At 47.2% G+C, this 23,877-nt stretch overlaps 1 protein-coding gene across 1 annotated transcript in view; it reads left to right on the forward strand.

Annotated features, from left to right (window-relative positions):
* The first annotated feature begins 248 nt into the window (after positions 1–248).
* LOC129695037 (dedicator of cytokinesis protein 2-like) overlaps positions 249–23,877 on the forward strand; it is a 286,209-nt gene continuing 262,580 nt past the window's right edge. The window contains exon 1 of the mRNA XM_055631797.1: positions 249–377. Within this exon, the coding sequence (XP_055487772.1) occupies positions 297–377 (81 nt within the window). The 5' untranslated portion in view covers positions 249–296. The remainder of the gene's footprint in view (positions 378–23,877) is intronic.

Below are 23,877 nucleotides of genomic sequence, written 5' to 3' on the forward strand. Positions count from 1 at the left end.
AACAAGCATGTGCGTTTGGGACTCTCTAACATCGGAGTCATTGCTGCTGCTGCTGCTGCTGCTGAGCGAGGGAGTTGACTTAAGCTCAGCTACTTGTTGACTAACGGTCTCTCGGTAAGATCTGCTGATGTGGCAGGACACTCCCCTTAACCCATGACGTCACGTGACAGTCCTCGTAACTACTGACGAGGGTTCGACAGCGAGTGATCCAGTTGTTCTTTCATTGTGATGATGGTGAGCTCTCAATGTGAATATGTTTGTTCTCTTTCTCTCTCCAGAGCAATTATGTGGCCTGCATGACAGCCATTCTCAGTCAGATGGAAGTCTCGCATTACGTCAACTACATCAACACCTTCCAGACGCGGCGGGACCTCATGGTAAGTGACGCCGACTGATTTGCTTCTATTATTTACACCTGGGTGTGATTTTACTCTCTCTACAACCCATGTCAACCCATTGCAAAATGGCATGAGCAGGATTAACCTGCTGTATGATATCGGGTCGCCAACTTTCCCACTGCCAAATAAGGGACGATAGGTCAAAATACCGGACAAATTCCCCACGGCAATTCGTTGACCGACTCGGTCGTGGCTGGAGGAATGATGAGTTGGCCCGGGTGCCGGACTGTACACAAAGCCCAGCCGGTGGGCCAGCTGAGGAGTTTTGGCCCGACATCCCATCCAACTCATGAACCAATGATCGGCCCATGAGAAGGAGGGGTGGTGGTGGTGTCGGCGGTAAGCGAAGGTCTGAAGGTCGGACAGCTGGCCGGGCTGCCGACCGACGGGGCCACGGGCGAGGCGCTGCTGCTGCTGCTGCTGCACTCCATGGGCTGCACTACATCGGGACGGGTGAGGCGGAGGCTGGACGTGGCGCTCCGACCCCACAGTCCCCTCGACCCGAGTAGTAACGGTCAAATACGGGACAAGGGCGGTCCCGTACGGGACAAACCAACTTAAGTCAAGTGTCAATAGAGTTTTATTGTCATGTGTCCCAGATAGGACAATGATATTCTTGCTTGCTGCAGCACAACACAATATGTAAACATAATACAGAACAGGAGATAAAAGTTCAGTGTGTCTATATAGCACAGACCATGTATATACACAATAAATAAACAGATAAGGTGCAATAGGCTGTTATTGTTCAGAGTCTATTTGTTGGTTAGTTTAATAGCCTGATGGCTGTGGGGAAGTAGCTGTTCTTTCATAGCAAAAGGATTTGAGTATAGGAGCAGGGAGGTTCTACTGCAGTTGTACAGGGTCTTGGTGAGACCACACCTGGAGTATTGCGTACAGTTTTGGTCTCCAAATCTGAGGAAGGACATTATTGCCATAGAGGGAGTACAGCGAAGGTTCACCAGACTGATTCCTGGGATGTCAGGACTGTCTTATGAAGAAAGACTTGATAGACTCGGCTTGTACTCTCTAGCATTTAGGAGATTGAGAGGGGATCTTATAGAAACTTACAAAATTCTTAAGGGGTTGGACAGGCTAGATGCAGGAAGATTGCTCCCGATGTTGGCAATCCCGATGTTGGCAATCCCAGTTTGGCAAAAGAATAAATCAGGGAAGGTAGTGCATCCATGGATAACAAGGGAAATCAGGGATAGTATCAAAGCAAAGGATGATGCGTACAAACTAGCCAGAAAAAGCAGCATACCGGAGGACTGGGAGAAATTCAGAGACCAGCAGAGGAGGACGAAGGGCTTAATTAGAAAAGGAAAAATGGATTATGAAAGAAAACTGGCAGTGAACATAAAATCTGACTGCAAAAGTTTTTATAGATATGTGAAAAGAAAGAGATTAGTTAAAACAAATGTAGGTCCCTTGCAGTCAGAAACAGGTGAGTTGATCATGGGGAACAAGGATATGGCGGACCAATTGAATAACTACTTTGGTTCCGTCTTCACTAAGGAAGACATAAATGATCTGCCGGAAATAGCAGGGGCCCGCGGGTCAAAGGAGGTGGAGGAATTGAGTGAAATCCAGGTTAGTCGGGAAGTGGTGTTGGGTAAATTGAATGGATTAAAGGCCGATAAATCCCCAGGGCCAGATAGGCTGCATCCCAGAGTACTTAAGGAAGTAGCTCCAGAAATAGTGGATGCATTAGTAATAATCTTTCAAAACTCCTTAGATTCTGGAGTAGTTCCAGAGGATTGGCGGGTAGCAAACGTAACCCCACTTTTTAAGAAGGGAGGGAGAGAGAAAACGGGGAATTACAGACCAGTTAGCCTAACATCGGTAGTGGGGAAACTGCTAGAGTCAGTTATTAAAGATGGGATAGCAGCACATTTAGAAAGTGGTGAAATCATTGGACAAAGTCAGCATGGATTTACGAAAGGTAAATCATGTCTGACGAATCTTATAGAATTTTTCGAGGATGTAACTAGTAGCGTGGATAGGGGAGAACCAGTGGATGTGGTGTATCTGGACTTCCAGAAGGCTTTCGACAAGGTCCCACATAAGAGATTAGTATACAAACTTAAAGCACATGGCATTGGGGGTTCAGTATTGATGTGGATAGAGAACTGGCTGGCAAACAGGAAGCAAAGAGTAGGAGTAAACGGGTCCTTTTCACAATGGCAGGCAGTGACTAGTGGGGTACCGCAAGGCTCAGTACTGGGACCCCAGCTATTTACAATATATATTAATGATCTGGATGAGGGAATTGAAGGCAATATCTCCAAGTTTGCGGATGACACTAAGCTGGGGGGCAGTGTTAGGTGTGAGGAGGATGCTAGGAGACTGCAAGGTGACTTGGATAGGCTGGGTGAGTGGGCAAATGTTTGGCAGATGCAGTTTAATGTGGATAAATGTGAGGTTATCCATTTTGGTGGCAAAACGGGAAAGCAGATTATTATCTAAACGGTGGCCGATTGGGAAAGGGGGAGATGCAGCGAGACCTGGGTGTCATGGTACACCAGTCATTGAAGGTAGGCATGCAGGTGCAGCAGGCAGTAAAGAAAGCGAATGGCATGTTGGCTTTCATAGCAAGAGGATTTGAGTATAGGAGCAGGGAGGTTCTACTGCAGTTGTATAGGGTCTTGGTGAGACCACACCTGGAGTATTGCGTGCAGTTTTGGTCTCCAAATCTGAGGAAGGACATTATTGCCATAGAGGGAGTGCAGAGAAGGTTCACCAGACTGATTCCTGGGATGTCAGGACTGTCTTATGAAGAAAGACTGGATAGACTTGGTTTATACTCTCTAGAATTTAGGAGATTGAGAGGGGATCTTATAGAAACTTACAAAATTCTTAAGGGGTTGGACAGGCTAGATGCGGGAAGATTGTTTCCGATGTTGGGGAAGTCCAGGACAAGGGGTCACAGCTTAAGGATACGGGGGAAATCCTTTAAAACCGAGATGAGGAGAACTTTTTTCACACAGAGAGTGGTGAATCTATGGAACTCTCTGCCACAGAGGGTAGTTGAGGCCAGTTCATTGGCTATATTTAAGAGGGAGTTAGATGTGGCCCTTGTGGCCAAGGGGATCAGAGGGTATGGAGAAAAGGCAGGTACGGGATACTGAGTTGGATGATCAGCCATGATCATATTAAATGGCGGTGCAGGCTCGAAGGGCCGAATGGCCTACTCCTGCACCTAATTTCTATGTTTCTATGTTTCTATGTTGGGGAAGTCCAGGACAAGGGGCCACAGCTTAAGGATAAGGGGGAAATCCTTTAAAACCGAGATGAGAAAAACTTTTTTCACACAGAGAGTGGTGAATCTCTGGAACTCTCTGCCGCAGAGGGTAGTTGAGGCCAGTTCATTGGCTATATTTAAGAGGGAGTTAGATGTGGCCCTTGTGGCTAAGGGGATCAGGGGGTATGGAGAGAAGGCAGGTACGGGATACTGAGTTGGATGATCAGCCATGATCATATTGAATGGCGGTGCAGTCTCGAAGGGCCGAATGGCCTACTCCTGCAGCTAATTTCTATGTTTCTATGTTCCTGAACCTGGATGTAATAGATTTCAGGCTCCTGTACCTTCTACTTGATGGCAGCAGAGAGATGAGTGTGTGGCCAGGATGGTGTGGGTCCTTGATGGCAGCATTTTTGAGGCAGCGACTGCGATAGATCCCTTCGACGGTGGGGAGGTCAGAGCCGGTGATGGACTGGGCAGTGGTCACAACTTTCTGTAGTCTTTTCCGCTCCTGGACGTTCAAGTTGCCGAACCAAGCCATGATGCAACCGGTCAGCATGCTCTCTACTGTGCACCTGTAGAAGTTAGAGAGAGTCCTCCTTGACAATCCGACTCTCCGTAATCTTCTCAGGAAGTAGAGGCGCTGATGTGCTTTCTTTATAATTGCATCAGTGTGCTGGGACCAGGAAAGATCTTCGGAAATATGCACGCCCAGGAATTTGAAGCTCTTGACCCTTTCCACCCTCGTCCCGTTGATATAAACGGGATTGTGGGTCCCATCCTACCCCTTTCAAAGTCCACAATCAGTTCCTTGGTTTTGCTGGTGTTGAGGGCCAGGTTATTGTGCTGGCACCATTTGGTCAGTCGGTCGATCTCAGTTCTATACTCTGACTCGTCCCCATCAGTGATACGCCCCACAACAGTGGTGTCGTCAGCGAACTTGATGAAGGAGTTCGCACTATGTCCGGCTATGCTGTCATGGGTGTAGAGTGAGTACAGCACGGGGCTGAGCACGCAGCCTTGAGGTGCTCCCAATATACGGGATATCCCTGCTAATACGAGACCTTATGTCTGAACCTCTTCTGTTTGAGAGAACCAGCTACAGATCTTTCAGAATCGAGAGTGTTTTATTGTCATGTGTCCTAGATAGAACAATGGAATTCTTACTTGCAGCAGCACAACAGAATATGTAAGCATAGTACACTGTAAATATTATAATAAACAAGAGTAGTACGGATTTCTCCGCACACAATGTCAAGATTTCAAAAGGAATGTAGTTGAGAATTTTGCACTGAAAAATAAAGAGCAGTTCTAGTAAATTGAATCATAGAGTCATAGAGTGATACAGTATGGAAACAGGCCCTTCGGCCCAACTTGCCCACACTGACCAACATGCTCCAGCTACACTAGTCCCACCTGCCTGCGCTTGGTCCATATCTATCCAAACCTGTCCTATCTATGTACCTTTCTAACTGTTTCGTAAACATTGGGATAGACTGTGCCTCAATTATCTCTTCTGGCAGCTCGCTACATACACCCACCACCCCTTGTGTGAAAACGCTACCCCTCAGATTCCTTTTAAAATCTATCCCCATTCACTTTAAACCTATGTGGGAGGAACACTTGGAGAAAACCCAGGGAGAACGTACAAACTCCGTACAGACGGCACCCGTAGTCAGGGTGGAACCAGGGTCTCTGGCGCTGTGAGGCAGCAACATCCATGTACCTGTCTAACTGTTTCTTAAACGTTGGGATAGTCCCGGCCTCAACTACCTTCTCTGGCAGATCGTTCCATACACCCACCACCTTTAGTGTGAAAAAATATCCAACCATGCGATCTATTATTGATCATCTCTAGGTGGTCCTTGAACTGAATAGTTTGCTAATATATTTCAGAACAATCCTCTGGATCTTCTGGTTATCACCATATTTTCTTATAGGAACAATAGACCATTGACAATAGACAATGGGAGCAGGAGTAGGCCATTCGGCCCTTCGAGCCAGCATTACCATTCAATGTGATCAAGGCTGATCATCCACAATCAGTACCCCCTTCCTGCCTTCCCCATATCCCCTGACTCCACTATCTTTAAGAGCCCTATCTAGCTCTCTCTTGAAAGCATCCAGAGAACCTGCCTCCACCGCCCTCTGAAGCAGAGAATTCCACACTCACCACTCTCTGTGAGAAAAAGTGTTTCCTCGTCCCCGTTCTAAATGGCTTACTCCTTATTCTTAAACTGTGTAGCCCCTGGTTCAGGACTCCCCCAACAACGGGAACATGTTTCCTGCCTCTAGCGTGTCCAAGCCCTTAACAATCTTATATGTTTCAATGAGATATCCTCTCATCCTTCTAAACTCCAGAGTATACAAGCCCAGCTGCTCCATTCTCTCAGCATATGACAGTCCCGCCATCCCGGGAATTAACCTTGTAAACCTACGCTGCACTCCCTCAATAGCAAGAATGTCCTTCCTCAAATTAGGCTCAACCTCAAACACATAAGAATATTTTCTTCACTCAATGACATTATGGTTTTAAGCGCCAGTGTAGTTATTTTGTAGCTGGCTTTACTTGTGTAAGCTTCCTCCGGCAGATTTTTTGGAATTAGAATTGACAGATGTCGTGATGGTATTTGAATGTATCTCCATATTAATAGTCTGGAGATTAGTCAGGGCGGCACTGTGGCGCAGCAGGTAGAGCTGCTGTCTCGTTCCTGACCTGTTCCTTGTCACTGCAAGTGTTCTGCATGTTGTTCCAGTTTACAATACAATACAATAACACTTTATTAATCAAGTATGTTTTGCAACATACGAGGAATTTCAGTTGCCAAGTCAGTCATACAAATAAAAAAGCAACAGAACACACAAAATACATTTTAACACAAACATCCACCACAGTGACTCCTCCACATTCCTCACTGTAATGGAAGGCGAAAAAAAAAGGTTCAATCTCTTCCCTTCTTTGTTCTCCCACGGTCGGGGGTCTCGAGCCGTCTGTTGACGGGTGATCTTCGCTCCCGTAGCCGGTGGTCGAGCCCTCGTCGTCGGGGCGAACGAGCTCCTGCATCGGGGGGGGAATCCCAGCACCCCCTTCGCCAGCGATCGGACCCCGAGTCGGGGCTGGTCGAAACCGTCTGCGTCGTTGGCATCTACGGTTTCTACCCGAGACTGCGAGCTCTCGATGGTAAAATCTGCAGGCCGCGGGTGGAGCAATCCCAGGCAAGGTACTAGCCCCGATGGTAGAGGTTTTTGGTCCCCGCGGTGGGGCTCAAAGTCAGTCCCGAGCGAGGCCGCCAGCACCACGATGTTAGGCCGCAGAGCGACCGGAGATACGATACGGAAAACAATCGCATCTCCGGCAGGGAAAGAGATTGGAAAAAAAAGTTTCCCCCGACTCCCTCCCTGGGTCAGTTCACAAGTTCACAAGTTGTAGGAGTAGAATTAGGCCATTCGGCCCATCGAGTCCACTCCGCCATTCAATCATGGCTGATCTCTGCCTCCTAATCCCATTTTCCTGCCTTCTCCCCATAGCCCTTGACACCCGTTCTAATCAAGAACTTGTCTATCCCTGCCTTAAAAATATCCACTGACTTGGCCTCCACAGCCCTCTGTGGCAATGAGTTCCACAAATTCACCACCCTCTGACTAAAGAAGTTCCTCCTCACCTCCTTTCTAAAAGAGCGCCCTTTAATTCTGAGGCTGTGCCCTCAAGTCCTAGGCTCTCCCACCAGTGGGAACATCCTCTCCAACATCCACTCTGTGAATGCCTATACCAGGTGTCGAAGAAGGGTCTCGACCTGAAACGTCACCTATTCCTTTTCTCCAGTGATGCTACCCTGATCTGCTGAGTTACTCCAGATTTTTGTGTCTGTCTTCGGTTTAAACCAGTTCCTTCCCACACAAGGTTTAGAGGGATACGGGCCAAACGCAGGCAGGAAGGACTAGCGTATCTGGAGCGTCTTGGATGGCATGGGCAAGTTGGGCCAAAGGGCCTGTTTCCGTGCTGCATGGCTGTGACTCTGTTTGAATGAACTGACCTCTATCTCAGATACAATGCTGAAGACTTCCTCAATCACCATGACCCCATTACAGACTGCGGATTACAGCTTTTAAATGCATTTTTCCTGTGTTTAGTTTATTGAGCTGACAACACAAATCAGCTTAGCCATCAAATGCTTTGGAGATTACATTTCTGAAATTGCAGCCTATGTGATAAAGGATGCTGGGCCATTTCACTGCCTAGGATAATCTTCTTTAAACTGGCCACTGAGAAATATAAAATGCATTGATGGTTCATGTTCCATTTGTACATCCCAAATTTACTGGGCTCATTCAACTGAGCCAGAATTCATATGTGAGCGCATATTGGTGGGCGGTCACGGTGGCGCAGCGGTAGAGTTGCTGCCTTACAGCGAACGCAGCGCCGGAGACCAGGGTTCGATCCCGACTACGGGTGCTGTCTGACAATAGACAATAGACAATAGGGGCAGGAGTAGGCCGTTCGGCCCTTCGAGCCAGCACCGCCATTCAATGTGATCATGGCTGATCATCTACAATCAGTACCCCGTTCCTGCCTTCTCCCCCATATCCCCTGACTCCACTATATTTAAGAGCTCTATCTAGCTCTCTCTTAAAAACATCCAAAGAACTGAATTCTCTGCCGTCTGAGGCAGAGAATTCCACAGACTCACCACTCTCTGTGAGAAAAAAGTGTTTCCTCGTCTCCGATCTAAATGGCTTACTTCTTATTCTTAAACTGTGGCCCCTGGTTCTGGACTCTCCCAACATCGGGAACATGTTTCCTGCCTCTAGTGTGTCCAAGCCCTTAACAGTCCTATATGTTTCAATGAGATACCCTCTCATCCTTCTAAACTCCAGAGTGTACAAGCCCAGCTGCTCCATACCAACTGCATCACAGTATGGTATGGCAACTGGTCTGTCTCCGACTGGAAGGCATTGCAGAGGGTGGTGAAAATTGCCCAATGCATCACCGGTTCCACGCTTCCCTCCATTGAGTCTGTCCAAAGCAAGCGTTGTCTGCGGAGGGCGCTCAGCATCGCCAAGGACTGCTCTCACCCCAACCATGGACCGTTTACCCTCCTACCATCCGGGAGGCGCTACAGGTCTCTCCGTTGCCAAACCAGCAGGTCGAGGAACAGCTTCTTCCCGGCGGCTATCACTCTACTCAACAACGTACCTCGGTGACTGCCAATCACCACCCCCATCCGGACACTTATTATTATTTATTCAAATCATTTGCTATGTCGCTCTTCCAGGGAGATGCTAAATGCATTTCGTTGTCTCTGTACTGTACACTGACAATGACAATTAAAATTGAATCTGAATCTGAATCCATTCTCTCAGCATATGACAGTCCCTCCATCCCGGGAGTTAACCTTGTAAACCTACGCTGCACTCCCTCAATAGCAATAATGTCCTTCCTCAAATTGGGGGAGCCCGCATTTAGAGCATTGTGTACAGTACCAGGCACCGAGTTACAGGAAAGATGCTGTCAAGATGGATATGGTGCAGAGAAGATTTACGAGGATTTAGCCAGGACGTCTAGGACCAGAGGCCAGAGCCTCAGAACAAAAGGACATACCTTTAGAAGGGCGATGAGGTGGAATTCCTTTAGCTCGAGGGTGATGAGTCTGTGGAGTTCATTGTCACAGTCACTGTGGAGGCCAAGTCATCGGATATTTCTTAAAGCAGAGATTGCCAGGTTCTTGATTAGTACGGGTGTCAAGGGGAGAAGGCAGGAGAATGGGGTTGTGAGGCTGAGGCAGATAGGCCATGATTGAACGGCAGAGTAGACTCGATGGCTGAATGGCCTAATTCTACTCCTAGCACGCATTAACTTGTCTGGAACATGCTGGGGTGGTTGCAGAGGGAGATACAATAGGGCGGTGGAGGCAGGTTCTCTGGATGCTTTCAAGAGAGAGCTACATAGGGCTCTTAAAAATAGCGGAGTCAGGGGATATGGGGAGAAGGCAGGAACGGGGTACTGATTGTGGATGATCAGCCATGATCACATTGAATGGCGGTGCTGGCTCGAAGGGCCGAATGGCCTACTCCTGCACCTATTGTCTACTGTGTAATAGTGGCATTTAAGAGGTTTTAAGATAGGAATGCAGGAAATTGAGGGATATGGATCACATGGAATCAGATAAGAGTCATTCATCTTGGCATTATGTTCAGCACGGGGAATGTGGGCTGAAGGGCCTGTTCCTGTACTACATCCCGCTCCATGTAGTGGAAGATATTAGTGCTGGTTGAGACTTTCATCAGCTGCCACCAGTAATTGCACACGTTACTAAAGCAGATGAATCGAATGCCAGTATTAGAGCAGCATGTCTTCGGGAAAATATTAAACATTTACACTTGAAAACCAACAGGCGAGCCAATATGACAGATGATCCATCTGTGACAGAGAGCTTGCTTTGGGTTTACTCAAATTAGGAAATTAAATGTGAACACTCCGCTGGAATGGTTTTGATGAACAACATCAGCCGAACTCTCACTTCACTTCACGATCTGATGCAAGCTGTTCTCCCAAATGTCACTCCACGCTCTGTGCATTACCAATGGCTGCATAAAAGAGCAGTTTTAGCAACATAAAACGACAGAGTGTAGGCCTTCTGCAAGTCAGTAATCCACCTCCTTTCAAAGTTTCCTAGACAACCTGTGCAATTATAAATTCATGAGTTCAAAAGTTATTGGAGTAGAATTAAGCCTTTATGCTAATCCCTACTCTTTGTTTCCTGTCTGCCAACCAATTTTCTATCCATGTCAGCACTCTACCCCCTATACCATATGCTTTAATTTTGCCCACTAATCTCCTATGTGGGACCTTATCAAATGCTTTTTGAAAGTCCAGGTGCACTACATCCACTGGCCCTTCCTCGTCCATTTTCTCAGTTACATTCTCAAAAAATTCCTGAAGTTCAAGTTCAAGAGAGTTTATTGTCATGTGTCCCTGATAGGACAATGAAATTCTTGCTTTGCTTCAGCACAACAGAACATAGTAGGCATTGACTACAAAACAGATCAGTGTATCCATATACTATAATATAAATATATACACACATGAATAAATAAAATGATAAAGTGCAAATAACAGACAATGGGTTATTAATAATCAGAGTTTTGACTGAGCCAGGTTTAATAGCCTGATGGCTGTGGGGAAGTAGCTATTCCTGAACCTGGTTGTTGCCGTCTTCAGGCTCCTGAAGACTGCAACAAGATTAGTCTGTGCAAAGGACTAATGGTAGATCTTGAATATTGATATTGCAGAAGAGTCATGACCCGAAACGGCACCTATTCCTTCACTCCATAGATGCTGCCTCACCCGCTGAGTTTCTCCAGCATTTTTGTCTACTTACTATTGGTACAGAGTCATTATATATCATAAGAAGTACTTTAATTAGAATACATATAGAGACCATCAAAATGAGTACTGTAGGTTCAACTAACTAACATGGCTGCCCACATTCCACCAGGTGATAGTGTGGAAACCTGACATGGATTATGGATGCAAAATCAGACACGGATCAAAACCAGTCATAGGAGTAGAATTAAGCATTCGATCCACTTTGTGATCCCAGCCACAAAGACAGATGTGTACAGCAATTCGTTCTTCCCCCGCACAATTAAAGCATGGAATAATCTCCACCCAACTATAGTTCCCCAACCAGATGCATCTAAATTTAAAGTAGCTCTTTTTTCCCAATAACCCTTTCTGGCTTAAGCCCTCCCTTCACCACCTCCAGTTTAAATTCCATTTGGAATATTTTGGAGGACCAAGACACCAAGACCCAAGAAAACCAAGAAGCCTCCAACAGGTCTACTCCGCAATTGAATCATGGCTGATCTATCTCTCCCTCTCAACCCCATTCTCCTGCCTTCTCCCCATAACCCCCGACGCCCATACAAATCAAGAGCATATCATATAACCATATAACCATATAACCATATAACCATATAACAATTACAGCACGGAAACAGGCCATCTCGGCCCAACAAGTCCATGCCGAGCAAACTTTTTTTCCCCTTAGTCCCACCTGCCTGCACTCATACCATAACCCTCCATTCCCTTCTCATCCATATGCCTATCCAATTTATTTTTAAATGATACCAATGAACCTGCCTCCACCACTTCCACTGGAAGCTCATTCCACACCGCTACCACTCTCTGAGTAAAGAAGTTCCCCCTCATATTACCCCTAAACTTCTGTCCCTTAATTCTGAAGTCATGTCCTCTTGTTTGAATCTTCCCTATTCTCAAAGGGAAAAGCTTATCCACGTCAACTCTGTCTATCCCTCTCATCATTTTAAAGACCTCTATCAAGTTCCCCCTTAACCTTCTGCGCTCCAGAGATCTACAAAATGTTTAAAAAGTCGTGGATGTCACCCAGTCCATCAGGGAGTCCAGACCTCCCCACCATCGATTCCATCTCCACTTCATACATCCTTGGGAAAGAGGCCAAACAGAGGCATTCCCTCTCTCTCCACCCCTCCCCCACCCAAGTCACACCAGCTTCTTGTTTTCACCCAATAAACAGCTAACAACGGCCTGTCTCCTTCATCATCGCTACTTCTTTGCATATATTTTATTAATTGTCTATATCTCTCTGCATCACTGTCTATATCTCCCGTTTCCTTTATCCCTAACCAGCCTCGACCCGAAACGTCACCCATTCCTTCTCTCCAGAGATGCTGCCTGTCCCATTGAGTTACTCCAGGTTTTGTGTCGATCTTTGGTTTAAAGCAGCATCTGCCGTTCCTTCCTGCACACTAGGTCTGTGTTATCCAACTTCCTCATCCTCTCCCCACACACTGGGGGCAATTTTACAGAGAGCCAGATAACCTGCAAACCCGCGCGTCTTTGGGATGTGGGGGAAGCCGGAGCATCCGGAAGAAACCCATGTGGTCACAGGGAGAACATGCAAACTCCACACAGACAGCACCCGAGGTCAGGATCAAACCCGGGTCTCTGTCAGCCATGCCGCCATATATTTCCCCCCAATAGAACTGTGATTGGCCTCTGTGAAATGGCGGGGGTGGGTAAGAAAGCGGGATAACATAGAACTCGTGCGAACGGTTTACCGATGGGCTGAAGGGCCTGTTTCTATGATGTATCTTTGAACTAAAATAAAGTATTGCATTTGAGAAAGCTCGCACTTTCTGTTTGGGCCAAATGGCCTCCTTCAAATACAAACCAAATCGAAATTATTGTCCTAGAGTCAGAAAGCATAGAAACAGACCCTTTGGCCCAACTTATCCCTGCTGACCAAGATTCCCCATCGCCGCTAGTCCCACCTGCCTGCATTTGGACCATGTCCCTCTAAACCTTTTACATCCATGTACAGTACCTGTCCAAGTACAAGGTTAATTCCCGGGATGGCGGGACTGTCATATGCTGAGAGAATGGAGCGGCTGGGCTTGTACACTCTGGAGTTTAGAAGGATGAGAGGGTATCTCATTGAAACATATAAGATTGTTAAGGGGTTGGAAACACTAGAGGCAGGAAACATGGATGGGGGAGTCCAGAACCAGGGGCCACAGTTTAAGAATAAGGAGTAAGCCATTTAGAACGGAGACGAGGAAACACTTTTTCTGAGAGTGGTGAGTCTGTGGAATTCTCTGCCTCGGTGGAGGATAGGATAGGATAGGTTCTTTATTGTCATTATAACATGTAAACATGTACAACTAAATTAAAAATGCCAACCAGTCAGTGCTCCATTCACACATTGAAGTGGGCGCATGTGCGCATGTGCGGAGATCTTCTAGAGTGTTCGCATGCGCAGGACATTTCCGGAGTGTGCGCATGTGCGAAGTATTTTGGGCGGGAAAAGCCTGCGGAATCAGCCATGTTTGCCAGACGTTTCTGAGTTTATGTATTAAAGAAATAAGTTGCTTAAAGCTTAAATAAAGTTAAGTTAATTACGAGTAGCGAAAGTTTCATTTACCCCACAACACACATTATCTAAAAGCTAACGGTACGTAAAAGAGAATATCGGAAATAAACAACTAAAATAAATAACATGAAGAAAACAAGCATAAACACACAACCATACATTCTTCTGTTGACTGCACAATCCCTTTGGTATGTAGCACACCTGCACTCATTTGGTGGCTATATTAAGTGTAGTTATGGCTGTGGGATAAAAACTGTTTTTGAGTGTTTGTCCTTGTCCTCATTGATCTGTACCGTCTGCCTGACGGCAACAGTTCAAGCAGGGAGTGTCCGGGGTGGGAAATGTCCTTTATAATGTTCTGGGATTTCTTGAGACAGTGGGAACTGTGTAGGTCCTCTAAGGCGAGGAAAGGGCAGCCGACAATCATCTGGGCGTTGTCAATGGCCCTCTGGAGCGCTTTCCTCTGAGCCGCTGTGCAAATGGTATACCATACGCATACACATACACAGTATGTTAGGATGCTCTCAATGGAGCACCGATAAAAGGACAGCAGCAGTCTCTGATTGATGTTATTCTTCCTGAGCACCCTCAGGAAGTGCAGTCTCTGCTGGACCTTTTTCAGCAGCGCAGAGGTGTTCACGCTCCACGTCAGGTCCTCCTCAATGTGGATTCCCAGGAAGCGGAAATCCGCCACCCTCTCCACACAGTTTCCTCTGATGATTAATGGTGTAATGTCCGTTTTCTTCTTCCTGTTGTCTATTATGAGCTCCTTGGTCTTTGAAGTGTTGAGGAGCAGGTTGTCTGGATGCTTTCAAGAGAGAGCTAGATAGGGCTCTTAAAGACAGCGGAGTCAGGGGATATGGGGAGAAGGCAGGAACGGGGTACTGATTGTGGATGATCAGCCATGATCACATTGAATGGCGATGCTGGCTCGAAGGGCCGAATGGTCTACTCCTGCACCTATTGTCTATTGTCTATTGTCCAAGTATCTTTTAAACGCTGTTTAGTGTAGTTTTAGTTTAATTTCTTTATTAACTACCTCCTCTGCTAGCTCGTTCCATATACCCACCTCCCTCTGTGTGAAAAAGTTGCCCCTCAGGTTCCTATTAAACCTTTCCCCCTCTCACCTTATACCTTTTCACGTTCTTAAAAATTGGATGCTTATCTAAAGGGCTTCTTTCAGTCTGCGAAAGGTCCAACAAGAGCACTTTTGTGTAATGACCTTCTAACACAATTTAGAGTTACAATAATAGTCTATCTTCTGCTGTTGACATATGTGTCAACACAATAACTCGTTGAACTCTCCTTCCGAGATCCAGTTCTATTGAATTCATTAACGTAGAATTATCAAATGGGAGCTCAAGGTGATGATGCCACTATGTTAAGTATTCAGTGCATAAGACAAAATCAAAGTCAGTTCCTCCCTTGGAATTTTATTATTGATGGAGACCTCTTCAACCTAACATAAAAACGATCGATCTCCCCCTTCAGAATTACAAGATAAAGTTGAGTTAAGACAGAATCAAGAGTGTTTAATTGTTACCCTCACCACAGGCGGGTCATGAGTTATAGGAGCAGAATTAGGCCATTCGCACCATCTCCGCCATTCAATCACGGCTGATCTATCTTTCCCTCTCGACCCCATTCTCCTGCCTTCTCCCCATAACCCCTGTTTCAGTTTGAGGATTGAAACACGAAACTCCATCTATTCATGTTCTCTCCAGAGATGCTGCCTGACCCGCTGAGTTACTCCAGCCTGCATGACTTTTTTTGTGAACTGGCACCTGCAGTCCCTTGTTTCTACGGATTAACCCGAATGTTCTTCAATCTTTACAAGAACCAGGCTCAATCCTGATGCTATAATTGAATCTGCCTCATTTTAGGATTGACGCAAGGAATCGTTAAATAAATAATCCTCATATTTTGTTCGAGTAGTTTACAACCCAACGGTATGAATGTTGAATGCTCTAACTTTAAGTAACTTCATTTTAGAGATGGCTAGAACACCTGGGGGACATGGTGATTAGATTAACGTCATCATGTTCAACATGGGCAATGTGGGCTGAAGGGCCTGTTCTTATGTTGTACTGCTCTATATTTAGACTTTAGACCATGGAGATACAGCGCGGAAGTAGCCCCATCGCCCACCGAGTCCGCGCCGACCAGCGATCACCCCGTACAGTAACACTGCCCTCACACAATAGGGATAGTTTACAATTTTATCCAAGCCAAGCAACCTACAAACCCGTACGTCTTTGGAGTGTGGGATTAAACTGGAGATCCCGGAGAAAACCCACGCGTTCACGGGGAGAATGTACAAACTCCGTACAGGCAGCACCCGTAGTCAGGATCGAACCCTGACTCTGGCGCTGTGATGGAGCAACTCTACCGCTGTGCCACCGTGCCGGCCCCCACTGTGCCGCGCCCGCTTGGCGATGGTGGAGCCTCAGTGACAGTGGTGGCGGTGGAGCCTCGGTGGCGGTGGAGCCTCGGTGGCGGTGGAGCCTCGTTGACGGTGGAGCCTCGGTGGTGGTGGAGGTGGAGCCTCGGCTCAGTGACGGTGGAGCCTCGGTGGCCTCGGTGGAGCCTCGGTGGCGGTGGAGCCTCGGTGGAGGTGGAGCCTCGGTGGCGGTGGAGCCTCGGTGGAGGTGGAGCCTCGGTGGCGGTGGAGCCTCGGTGGCGGTGGAGCCTCGTTGACGGTGGAGCCTCGGCGGCGGTGGGGTCTCGGTGGTGATGGAGCCTCGGCAACGGTGGAGCCTTGGTGGCGGCAGAGGCCTGGAAGCCTCCACTGTCGATGAGGGCACGGAAGATCCACCATGAGGGGCAGAGGGGGAAGAACAATGGAGGATCCACCTCCAGCGTAAATTCCATTTGGAATATTTTGGAGGACCAGGAAGTAGCCAAGAATACTTGGGGATACTTTGTAACTTTGTCAGTGCCCTTTACGTGGTGACTATTAGCATACCTCGGGTACGCAGGCAGTGAATCTCACTGTGACTCCATTTTAAAGTGCTCCATTCCACTATGTTCCAACACCAGCCGGCAGCCAGTGAATCATACGGCACCTAAAATGGAGACAAAATGCTGGAAGACTGAAGAAGGGTCTCGACCCGGAACGTCACCCATTCCTTCTCTCCAGAGATGCTGCCTGTCTCTCTGAGTTACTCCAGCATTTTGTGTCTTATCTTCTGTGTAAACCAGCATCTGCAATTCTTTCCTACACATCTAGAATAGACGCCAGCTTCACTCTTAAGGGCCTGTCCCACGGGTGATTCTTTTCGACGACTGTCACAGTCGTAGCAGGTTGCCGAAAATGTGGCGAATGGACCCCCGCTACGACATTGTGTACGACAAGCTACAACAACCTACCATCTAGTCGACGTCATGCTACGGCAAGCTACCGACAACTGGCGACCCATTAGGACGTCCACCTGCGACCACACTTACGACAACCTACGACCACACACGTGACAACCTACGACAACCAAAGTCAACCTACGTCCACCCGCAACGAGCTACGACCCTGTCGGCGACAACTGAAGACAATTCAGTCGCCGGTACCTGCCGCCGGTTGACGTAGGTAGTCGCCAATGGAATTCACCGAAGTCAGCGCCCCGCGAGAACCTACGACAGCACCTACGACAGGAGAAGACAAGCTACGTCAAGCCCGCAGTTGCTGAAAGGTTTTGAACATTTCAAAATCCAGTGGCAACCAGAAAAAACATTACGACTCTTTAGGTCAAGTCAAGTCAAGTCACATTTATTTATATAGCACATTTAAAAAACAACTCTCGTTGGCCAAAGTGCTTTACATTTGTTATAAGATTAGTATAAACAAACAAACTACATACATATATACATATAGCCCTCGCTCAGTGGACGTCAGGAAATGCCTGGGAGTATAGATATATATTTTAGTCTTGACTTAAAGGAGTCGATGGAGGGGGCAGTTCTGATGGGAAGAGGGGATGCTGTTCCACAGTCTAGGAGCTGCAACCGCAAAGGCACGGTCGCCCCTGAGCTTATGCCTAGACCGCGGGATGTTCAGTAACCCCAAGTCGGCCGATCTGAGGGACCTGGAGGTGGAGTGGTGGGTGAGAAGACTTTTAATGTAGGAGGGGGCAAGCCCATTGAGGGCTTTGTAGACATAGAGGAGGGTCTTGAAATGTACACGGAACCGCACAGGGAGCCAGTGGAGAGAGGCCAGGATCGGGGTGATGTGGCCCCTTTTTCGGGTGCCCGTCAGGAGTCTCGCTGCGGCGTTTTGGACCAGTTGCAGGCGGCGGGACAGGGAAGATTGGCTGATGCCAGTGTAAAGGGAGTTGCAGTAATCTAGGCGGGAGGAGATGAATGTGTGGATGATCTTTTCCAGGTCATCAAACTGTAGGAGTTGTTTTATTTTAGCTATCGTCCGAAGCTGAAAGAAGCTAGCTTTGACCACGGCATTGATTTGTTTGTCAAATTTCAGTGCCGAGTCAAATATCACGCCAAGGTTTTTGACGTGAGGTTTGAGTAGTGGGGTAAGGCTTGCAAGGCTGCCTGCTATCATTTTGATTGAGTCCGAGGGGCCGAGAAGGATGACCTCAGATTTACTCTCATTTAGTTGGAGGAAGCTCTGGGCCATCCAACACTTTATATCCTCGAGGCAGCGGGTAAGGTTCAGCAGATTTGATTGATTTTTGGGCTTCAGGGGGAGATAGGTGACATGCGGAGACTACTCAAGACCATACAGGCATCACTCCGGCAACCAGGTAGTGACAGCCTGCAGTCGCCGAAAAAAATTGCCTAAGTGGGACAAGAGCTTTACTCCTTTTTACATTATTCAAGCCACTCAGTGGGATTGTTATCCCATGCCTCTCTCCCCTCATGCATATGATCCAAGTACTAACAAGGTCGGTGAATCTGCAATCTGATACCTTAGCAATACAAACAAAACCACCTCATTAGTGAGTTATTTCTGCCCTGAAGACACAATAATCCTTCCTCAATGGTACAAGAAAATCTTTTTTTCCCTCTATAATTAACGTCTCATTAAGAAAATAACACTCCCAGTAATTGCGTGTAATAAAGCTGCATCTTCCTACGGTTTTTATTTTCAGATTAGTACAAACTTGGAAAAATACCTGTTCTCCCATTTCATCTTAAAATAGACACGGTGCTGGAGTGTGTTAAGGGCCTGTACCACTTGGGTGCCATTTACGCGAGTTGAACAGGTACTTTGGATCCGTCTTCACTAAGGAGGACACAAACAATCTTCCTGATGTACTAGTGGCCAGAGGATCTGGGGTGACGGAGGAACTGAAGGAAATCCACATTAGGCAGGAAATGGTGTTGGATAGACTGATGGGGCTGAAGGCTGATAAATCCCCAGGGCCTGATGGTCTGCATCCCAGGGTACTTAAGGAAGTGGCTCTAGAAATCGTGTATGCATTGGTGATAATTTTTCAATGTTCTATAGATTCAGGATCAGTTCCTGTGGATTGGAGGGTAGCTAATGTTATCCCATTTTTTAAGAAAGGCGGGAGAGAGAAAACTGGGAATTATAGACCAGTTAGCCTGACATCGGTGGTGGGGAAGATGCTGGAGTCAATTATAAAAGATGAGATAGCCACACATTTGGATAGCAGTAACAGGATCGGTCCGGGTCAGCATGGATTTACGAAGGGGAAATCATGCTTGACTAATCTTCTGGAATCTTTTGAAGATGTAACTAGGAAAATGGACAAGGGAGAGCCAGTGGATGTAGTGTACCTGGACTTTCAGAAAGCCTTTAATAAGGTCCCACATAGGAGATTAGTGGAAAAATTAGGGCACATGGTATTGGGGGTAGAGTGCTGACATGGCTAGAATATTGGTTGGCAGACAGGAAACAAAGAGTAGGGATTAACGGGTCCCTTTCAGAATGGCAGGCAGTGACTAGTGGGGTACCGCAAGTGTGGGACGCGCAGCTATTTACAATATACATCAATGATTTAGATGAAGGGATTCAAAGTAACATTAGCAAATTTGCAGATGACACAAAGCTGGGTGGCAGTGTGAACTGTGAGGAGGATGCCATGAGAATGCAGGGTGACTTGGACAGGTTGGGTGAGGGGGCAGATGCATGGCAGATGCAGTTTAATGTGGAAAAATGTGAGATTATCCACTTTGGTAGCAAAAACAGGAAGGCAGATTACTATCTAAATGGCGTCAAGTTGGGAAAAGGGGAAGTGCAACCAGATCTGGGGGTCCTTGTACATCAGTCTATGAAAGTAAGCATGCAGGTACAGCAGGCAGTGAAGAAAGCGAATGGCATGTTGGCCTTTATAACAAGAGGAGTTGGGTATAGGAGCAAAGAGGTTCTTCTGCAGTTGTATAGGGCCCTAATGAGACCGCACCTGGAGTATTGTGTGCAGTTTTGGTCCATTAATTTGAGGAAGGACATTCTTGCTATTGAGGGAGTGCAGCGTAGGTTTACAAGGTTAATTCCCGGGATGGCGGGACTGTCATACGCTGAGAGAATGGAGCAGCTGGGCTTGTACACTCTGGAGGTTAGAAGGATGAGAGGGATTCTTATTGAAACATATAATATTATTAAGAGTTTGGACATGCTAGAGGCAGGAAACATTTGGGTGAGTCCACAGTTTAAGAATAAGGAGTAAGCCATTTAGAACGGAGACGAGGAAACACTTTTTCTCACAGAGAGTGGTGAGTCTGTGGAATTCTCTGCCTCAGATGGCGGTCGGTCCTGATACTTTCAAAAGAGAGCTAGATAGGGCTCTTAAAGGTAGCGGAGTGAGGGGACATGGGGAGAAGGCAGGAACGGGGTACTTGTGGATGATCAGCCATGATCACATTGAATGGCAGTGTTGGCTGGAAGGGCCGAATGGCCTACTCCTGCACCTATTGCCTATTGTCTAATCCAATTTCGATTGCCATTAATTTGACGAGTATGATTTGAAGGTATAGCGTAACGCACTCACGATACACATAAGACAGCAAAGATGAATCTCCCAGACGTCGTTTCTTGATTAATTAGTCGTTTATTGAAATAATACAAAACAAACTCATAACTTTCCGTTCTTAATAGCTGATCCATTCACGTCATATAGAAACATAGAAAATAGGTGCAGGAGTAGGCCATTCGGCCCTTCGAGCCAGCACCGCCATTCACTGTAATCATGGCTGATCATCCCCAATCAGTACCCCGTTCCTGCCTTCTCTCCATATCCCTTGATTCCGTTAGCCTTAAGAGCTAAATCTGCCACTCTCTTGAAAACATCAAGTGAATTGGCCTGCACTGCCTTCTGTGGCAGAGAATTCCGCAAATTCTCTGGCAGAAAAAGTTTTTCCTCTTGACCTAAGTCCTAACTGACTTATCCCTTATTCTTAAACTGTGACCCCGGGTTCTGGACTCCCCCAACATTGGGAATATTGACAAGCAGCCAAGGGTCCCCAAACCTGAAACGTTGCCCATATTTTTTTACCCCAGCAATTTGTGCCTATATTTGACAGCCGCAAGTATGGGGCTGTTTCCCTCTGAAGCCCCTTGACGTCATATAAATCACATAAACGCTTCTTCCTATAAAGGTATCTCATCTGAGGAAACACTTTTTCTCACAGAGAGTGGTGAGTCTGTGTAATTCTCTGCCTCAGAGGGCGGTGGAGGCAGGTTCTCTGGATGCTTTCAAGAGAGAGTTAGATAGAGCTCTTAAAGATAGCGGAGTCAGGGGATATGGGGAGAAGGCAGGAACGGGGTACTGATTGGGGATGATCAGCCATGATCACATTGAATGGCGGTGCTGGCTCAAAGGGCTGAATGGCCTACTCCTGCACCTATTGTCTATTGTCTCGTAAAACATGCATGCCGTGATCATGGTAGAAAACTATTTCCCCTCATACTCCGACACAAAGCTACCCATCTTTCTTTCTTTCTCTCTGTCTGCCTATTTATCTCTCTCATTCTCTTGCCTTGCACAAGCTTCAAACAGCTTGCAGCAGAATTACAAAGTTCAGACTTCAGGGAGCTGGTGGTACGTGTAACTGTAAAATGATTAGGATTATCGGCTTACACAGGAATAGTCAGGTTTGATGTTGAGGACCTGGTAATGTTCGAAGCAGCATAGGTGCGGAGCGACTAATTCTGCCACCTCTGAACGCTGTCAAGGCAGTGTGTGTTGTATGCAAACCACCCCCTTTGTTGTGAGAACGTTCACCGTGTGTTCAGTTCACTCTGTGACTCTCTCGCCTTTGAAGCTGCCTGTTTGATGGGAGAAGGTCATATGAGTCCTCATTTATCAGATGCACCCTGACGCACTAGTTTCAGAACTCCCGTCGAAATGTTCCTGCGTTCAAGAGCTCGTTAGTTCACGACAGGCATCCTCCCTCTGAGATCCCTGCTGAGATCCCGCTGTAGATTCTGAGCTCTTGTGTGGGAGGCAACTGCAGGTGCTGGTTTAAACCGCAGACAAGACACAAGATGCTGGAGGAACTCAGCGGGGCAGGCAGCGCCTCTGGAGAGAAGCAGTGGGTTTTTCGGGTCGAGACCCTTTCTTCAGACTCTTAGCTCTTCCCTGGCAACAGACGTCATTCCGCAGGTGTAGAGTTGCTGCCTCGCAGCGCCAGGGACTTGGGTTCGATCCTGACCGCGGTCGCAGTCTTTACGGAGATCGTGCGTTCTCCATGTGACCGCGTGACCGGGTTTTCTCCGGTTTCCTCCCACATAAGTCAATCTATATTAGTAAAAGTCTGATCTTCCCCACTTCTTGTTGTGCTGTATAGTGATTTTAGAAAAAACGCCACCACTTGCGGCTGTGATTTTTGGCCATCTTACTCAGAGTCCCCATCCGCTGCGCAGGACAAGAGGGTTTTTCCCATCGATGAAAAAATAAAAGAGTTATTAGTGTTTAAAAAAATGTTGAGGTTCTCTCTCCTGTCAATCACGCCATGAAGGCCACGCCCCTTCTGGTGGGAGGGGAGAGGGACTATAAAACCCAGAAATGTGGGCGTGGCTCAGTCTCTGCAAGATGGAGGAGGGAGAGGTCACGACTCACTGTCTTTGGTGGCCTTGCACCCTGCTAGAAGTGGTAAGAAACTGCACTTGAATTTGGTGGCCTTGCGCCCTGCTTGAAATGGAATTTCAAGGAATAGCCATCAGTCAACTGCCAGCCCACCAGGCTTGAGTGACTGAGCCGCCAGCCCAAGAATCCATTTGGCCCACAATATCTATACTAGCCCTCTGGAAACCAGTCCCTTCAGCCCACAACACCCATATCAGCTCTCCAGAAAGACCCCTCCCCCATCACTAGCTACCAATATTGGAATTGGTGGAGAGGTGGAATTTACGTTGGGGGACCAGCCCTCCCGTGTGATGCTGGGAACCCAACGGGTCCCACTTAATGTAGGAAGTTATAGGAGCAAAATTAGGCTATTCTGCTAAGTGTTTACTCCGCCATTCAAACATGGCTGATCTATCGTTCCCTCTCAACCCCATTCTTCTGCCTTCTCCCCATTACCCCTGACACCCGTACTGACCAAGAATCTGTCAATCTCCACTTGGCCTCCACAGGCTTCTGTGGCAATGAATTCCACTGATTCACCACGCTCTGACTAAAATATTCCTCCTCATCTCATTTCTAAAGGCAGGTTATTTTATTCTGCGGCCATGCCCTCGGGTCCTAGACTCCTCCAAAAATGGAAACATCCTCTCCACATTCACTCCATCCCGGCCTTTCACTCGGGTAGGCAAAAGGTAGACATAAAATGCTGGAGAAACACAGCGGGTGAGGCAGCATCTATGGAGAGAAGGAATTGGCAACGTTTCGTATCCAGCTCTCTCTTGAAAACATCCAGAGAACCTGCCACCATCGCCCTCTGAGGTAGAGAATTCCACAGACTCACAATGCTCTGTGAAAAAGTGTTTCCTCATCTCCGTTCTAAATGGGTTACTCCTTTATCCTAAACTGTGGCCCCTGGTTCTGGACTCCCCCAACATCGGGAACATGTTTCCTGCCTCTAGCGTGTCCAAACTTTTAATAATCTTATATGTTTCAATAACAACCCTCTCATCCTTCTAAATTCCGGAGTGTACAAGCCCAGCTGCTCCATTCTCTCAAGGACATCCCGGGAATTAACCTTGTAAACCTACGCTGCACTCCCTCAAAACTGTGGCCCCTGGTTCTGGACTCCCCTAACATCGGGAACATAGAAACATAGAAACATAGTCAATAGGTGCAGTAGTAGGCCATTCTGCCCTTCGAGCCTGCACCGCCATTCAATATGATCATGGCTGATCGTCCAACTCAGTATCCTGTTCCTGCCTTCTCTCCATACCCCCTGATCC

The sequence above is a fragment of the Leucoraja erinacea genome, unplaced genomic scaffold, assembly GCF_028641065.1.
Source record: "Leucoraja erinacea ecotype New England unplaced genomic scaffold, Leri_hhj_1 Leri_91S, whole genome shotgun sequence".
In the NCBI taxonomy this organism is placed as follows: Eukaryota; Metazoa; Chordata; class Chondrichthyes; order Rajiformes; family Rajidae; genus Leucoraja; species Leucoraja erinaceus.